At 29.7% G+C, this 6,000-nt stretch overlaps 1 protein-coding gene across 1 annotated transcript in view; it reads left to right on the top strand.

Annotated features, from left to right (window-relative positions):
* The window catches only part of LOC113389331, a 50,154-nt gene that overhangs the window by 36,412 nt on the left and 7,742 nt on the right, over positions 1 to 6,000 (top strand). Inside the window, exon 5 of the mRNA XM_026626374.1 lies at positions 1,336 to 1,568. Coding sequence (XP_026482159.1) covers positions 1,336 to 1,568 — 233 coding nt within the window. The remainder of the gene's footprint in view (positions 1 to 1,335; positions 1,569 to 6,000) is intronic.

The raw sequence follows: 6,000 nt of genomic DNA, 5'->3' as shown, positions 1-6,000 counted from the left end.
TAGTGCTTGCTACGAATCATATGAATGATTACATAGCTACATCGTCTATGTGTTATCCTACGGACTTATTGAGTCTTGTAATATAAGGTGACCACTAAGTAAATGTGTTTTTTTAAATCAAAGTCTATTTTTTCATGGACTTTCATCCATTACCTTTTGAAATCCTTAAGGTAGTATCATAATCTCAGGTTCGTAAAACTTCAGATTTGTATTAGCAAAAACTGAATCAGGTACAAATTAACTTTGTTTTTATGAAAATTTTTACCTTTCAAGTAGTTTGTAAAGATCGAAACAAAAGTAAACAGGTGGTGCGATGTCAGGACTATATGTTGGATGTGGCAAAACATCCCAACCAAGTTCCAATAATTTTGCCAAGTGGCCAAGATCTGTGATTTCAATGATGAAATACATGGCATTCCAATTTGTCAATTCAGGCCGCCTTTTACAACTGCGTTGTTTAAATTGATTGTTCAGATGGTTGTTAAGAGTCCAAAGTAGGCAATTCCTTTGTAACGTCTCCACACTCCAAACTGATAACAAATTCTTCTTATGATGACTGTCAGCTTTTGACATTTTTTGAGCTGGTTTATGTCACTTGGCCTGCTCCACGATTTTGTTGCTTGATACAATATCAATATGAACATCTCATTTTTTAGTCGTTTAAAACTGGTTCATTTCATTAAGAAGTTTCTTTAGCAAATCCTAGTTGCTAATGCGTCACTTTCTTTCAGTTGTGAGAAATCTATATAGCGAGTTTTAAATATAGCCAAGGCTATGTTATGAAGAATTTTCCATACAAATTCGTTCTAGTTATTGACAAAATCTATGTGGTTGCTGTGCAGTCAGGCATATTTCTCAGGTTGTCAGATAGAAAACCTAACCTAGAAACCGCACAAATGTAAAAAAACGATCTTAGATAATAGGGTCTTTCTGACTCAGGTTCATAACGTACGAGTGACGTTGCAGTTTATGTGTAAAACGTCTGAATGAACAGTAAATACATGATCTTTTGACAGTATTCAGTATGATTCAGTAGCATAATGTATGGAAGTTGGAGCGTAACATGGCTTTGCCATAACACTGGTTAGAATGAGCCCATAACCTTCCGATTGACCACTGCCTTTATTCCTGTGGGTCGCTTATTGAGATACGTGTTATGTATTTTTAATAGTTATCAAAATTCAAGTCAAAATTTATAAAGACCATTTGGAACAAACCAATTTCAATGGTTTTCTATTTATACCACAGGGCATTTGGTATTAGAAATGAATACTTTGCATATATTTAACTAAATATTAGTACATTGTATTCAAATTAACCCAATTTTTTTCAGAGGCTATACCGCTCAACAACGAATGTGGTATCTGCAAAAAACGGCATGATCAACATTTGCTTGCAAAATGCGATGTATGTCATCTCTACTATCATCTCGGTTGCTTGAATCCTCCGTTGACTAGACTGCCTAAAAAGTCTAAATTGTACGGTTGGCAATGTTCAGAATGTGATAAATCTTCTGATTCGGAACCTGATATCACGCAGCCGAAAGCGCCCAGAAAATCCAGGACGAGGTATTTCAAGTGGGGCGATATTTATGCTTATGAAATTGCCTGAAGGGAAATGGGAACTCAGCATGATCAGCATAAGTCGCTAATGAAGTTTTCAGTAGTTTTTGTGTAAATAGAGAGAAGTATTTTATTCTAACCAAAGAAGTGATATATTTATTTGTCTGTGATAGTCAGCTTTATTTGTTGCTTAATGTATATATATTTATTTAGTTAGTAATGTAGATTATATTAATTTAACATATATTTATGTTTGCTATTAAATATTTAATATAATGCATGGTATGCTTTATGAAAATATGTTGATTTATTAAATGGGCTAAATCTTCTAAACTAGAATCTTGCTCTGATTGTTGGATAGTAGAAGTGTTGAATTAAATGATTTTTTTTCCTAATAAGTGATTTTTTCCTCCTTATTGTTTTCCGACCAACTAAAAGTGACTCCAGTTTAGAAGTATGATTTTCTCATTAATAATTATAGTTAATTCTGTATTTTTTTGTCGGTTATTATCTTCTTGGGAGGAGCCTGCTTTAAATGCTTCAAAAAATCGCTTTTTTGAGGAATTTTTAGGGAAGGAAATAAGTATTTAATTGAAACGAGGTTTTTTCCAGGTTTTATTATTACATATGTCAACAATCTTCACAATTTTTTTCATTAAAATATATGACATAATAAGCCGGGTACAAGCATTTTGCCGATGCGCCACGAGCGTGCAGGTCACAATTTTCATCCGAAACAAAAAATTCAAAACAAATATATATTTTCAATAGTATAGATTCTAGTTGAACCTAAAAAATCCAGAAAAAAATGAGAAATTCACCCATTTTTCGCAACTTGAAAAAAAAATCATGTTTTTTTTATACAAAATTTCCCTTTAGATCGTTTAAACAGTGTAATTATAACTTTTTTCAAGTTTTTTTTTAGGTTCAACTAGAATAGAATTTAATCCTGAATTCAATGAAATTTGTCTCGTTTCGATAGGACGTTTAGTTTATTTTCCTATCTTTCCCGCCAATTAGGAAGAATCGAAAAAATTCAAAACCGAGATATCGCTAATCGAAGTTTTTGTTCGGCTCATATACATGCTTTGACGCTTGCTCACTATTTCTTCTGTAACTCCTAAAACAATTTAAATTTTTTTCTGAAATTTTAGGGATATATTCTTGGCTAGTTTTGGAAGACATTTTAGCAAAAAAAATCGATTGTTTTAAAGCCTCTAAAGCAGACTTCCCCCTTAAAGAAGACATCAGATTTACTCTTCTGGGATTTCGACCTCGCATTTTGATAGATTAAACTCTGTATTCAAAACGAATACAGTTAAAATATTGCAGGCCTATGAAATGTGGTTTGATTACAAAATTAATTAAAGTTAGGAAAATAATTTTTGCGCTATGTGACAAAATATAGTGTTTCCAAAGATAGTCCTATGGTTAAGGACTTCCAAGAAATACCCTCTTTTTGCGTTTTTCGTGAACGTTTGTTAGTTTATTTCTACTGATTTTTTTTTTACTATGACAAAGTTTAAATTTTTTAATATAAAAACTGTTTGATTCAAATATCAGGACGGTTTATTTTTTTTATCATATTTAGTGTTGCCAGAGATTTTATCATTCGCCCCATTATATTTTGCCTTATGTGCAGGATAATTATAAATAACTGACATGTTTTTTATTTTAATTTTCAAAGCACAAACAGTTATTGAGTTGAAGACTGCAGGCGAAGGAAAAGTTCACTATTATACCAAAATGGTGTATAATTTTGTCTAAAAATTATTTTTTATACATTTTTATTTTAGAGCCATCATTTAAAACAGGTGCAAGTAATATTTTTAATTACTTTAATTGAACTAGATGTATATGACGTTTTCCATAACACCCATCATTCATCATTTCAGTTAATAAGAATTGTACGCTTTTCAAATAATCTCACTTGTGGCAAATTTTTATTTACTCAGTAATTGTAGGAATTTGAAAAAAAAATTAAAAATAATTGAAATTTAAATATTTTAGATTTGCATTGCTATGTAATTTTCTTTCATTGCTAACTCATTTTGCAGTCTATAACGATTCAGTTGCTATCAAATGGTAGGAATGAGACTGAAGCAGGTCTCCTGTTTTTCTAGTACAATAACTCCTCTCTTTTTTTCATCCAATTTTTATCAATTATTAGTATAAAATCCAAAATCCAAACCAAAATCATATCACGATATTTCTATAAGCGGTTTTTGATTTTGATTTTGATTTTTATACTATTCTTATATTTGCCTAGTTAAATATTATACAGTTATTGCATATAATTCGCAATTAAAAAGTGATAGATTTAAAGTAAATTTCAGAGTATATTAGTTTGATTTGCATCAGGTGTTGACAGTTAATATATCTGTTAAAATTGATAGAAAAAACTGTGCCTCTACAGCGCGCAGCTTTTCATAATTAAACCACTTCTCATAGGCCTATAATATTTTAAGCGGGTGTTTTGTGTATCAACTCTATCTCCTTATCATCACATACCTGACTGTTGTATCCATTACGCGTATATATTTTTAATTTTGAATTTAAATGATCAACGTTAACGTTTTTTTGTTTTTTTGTTATTAGGCAGCTTCAGATTGATACTACTTCGTCATTATTTATCAAATATATTTTGAAAGATACAATCTTGAAATAATGCCTTAAAACAGCGGTCGGGAAACTTTTTTAATCATTATCCCTAAATATTTTAGTCCACTTTGATATTACCTCCTCATTACTGTGTAGCAAATATAGTCAATATCAATTGAAATTACATAATTTTTACTCCCATTTTTATTACATTTGGGGTAATTTAACGCCGGTTTCCCGACCACTGCTTTAAAGTAAATAAGTATATATGAAATGCACATAATTGCTTTTTAAAATTTAGTAGTACGACACTTCTTTAGCATTTATTAACACTTTTTAAAATATTTTGTTTATATTATGTTCTGGTACTTCATTTGTTTTCAGATTCTGGTACTTCATTTGTTTCTCGTTCAAGTTAATTGTTATTGATTGTATGATCGATTTTTTCATACATATTACTTTTGCTTCTGTATCGTAATATAGCTTGTAGCTAGACTAACACTCCAAATCAGTGTTTTCCAACTTGAGGCTCATGTTTCACAATAGGGTAAATTGATAGATAATGGAAAGAGTTAATTCAATAATGGACTTACCTGTCGATTTTTTGGTTATGGAACTAGATATATTTGATAAATTTATTACAAAAAAACTAAATTTATTAAAAAATGTTGGATAAAACTTATTATTTATATTTTAAAAAAGCAACTTTTAAGTTTAGAATTTATATGTTTCATTTTTTTATTTATTTATTTATATATATATATATATATATATATATATATATATTTGCAAATGTGAGACATGGCTTGAATAAGTTTGGGAAACACCGCTGCATTTATTTTTGCAATACTTTACTAACCTTCAGCAGATTATAGCAATTAACTTATTTTACCAAGCATATATCATACAGTAGAATCTTGCTAATACGACACTATTAAAATCCAGAGTTTTAAAAGTAAAAATTTCCTTCTAATTTACACAAAATTGTCCAGAAGCTTCGATCGCTGATGTCGGATTATCGGAAGTGTCGGACTATCGAAGTCTTGAATTAGATAGATTCTACTGTATATAATATTTTTTAACCATATTAACCATATTTTAGAAATTTAGATAGACTGCAGTCTGCAGAATTATATATAGGTAATAGAAAATGTGGTTGAGGTAGTATAAAATAGCGATATAGGTGGTTGTGGCACATTATTAGATATCAGATTTTTGTAAAACAATTTGTACATAACAACAACAACAACAAAGTGTTATGTACATATGTATTATATAACAGTTGTACTATATGCAGTTATCTTATTATTTATCTAAGGATGCAGTTATCTTATTATTTATCTAAGGATGCAGTTATCTTATTATTTATCTAAGGATGCAGTTATCTTATTATTTTAATGGATGCAGCTATCTTATTATTTATCCAAAGATACAGTTACCTTATTATTTTAATGAATGCAGCTATATAGTAAATATGTACTGCACATAAAAAATAATAAAATAGCTGCATTCATTAAAATAATAAGATAACTGTATCTTTGGATAAATAATAAGATAACTGCATCTATTAATATGGTGATGGAATTTTGATGCAGTACATATATTTGGTTCATTTAAGGGTTGCATTCTGGTTTATCATAAAAACAACACGAATCCAGGAAACTGATATAAATTATTACTATACTGGTCTATATCTGGTAAAAATCGACTTGAGATGTTTATTTGTACCAGGCAAAATATACAACTGCATGATAATTGCTAACTAGTTAAATATGCGTGCATTATATTGGCATCCTGTTCAAGAACTATTTTCTATTTATTACTTCTTCATACTGAT

The sequence above is a fragment of the Ctenocephalides felis genome, unplaced genomic scaffold (assembly GCF_003426905.1).
Source record: "Ctenocephalides felis isolate EL2017-DRISC unplaced genomic scaffold, ASM342690v1 CF-g0.4_SCAFFOLD_03573, whole genome shotgun sequence".
In the NCBI taxonomy this organism is placed as follows: domain Eukaryota; kingdom Metazoa; phylum Arthropoda; class Insecta; order Siphonaptera; family Pulicidae; genus Ctenocephalides; species Ctenocephalides felis.
The sequence above is the reverse complement of the archived record's forward strand: the minus strand, read 5'-3'. Positions and strand labels throughout refer to the sequence as shown.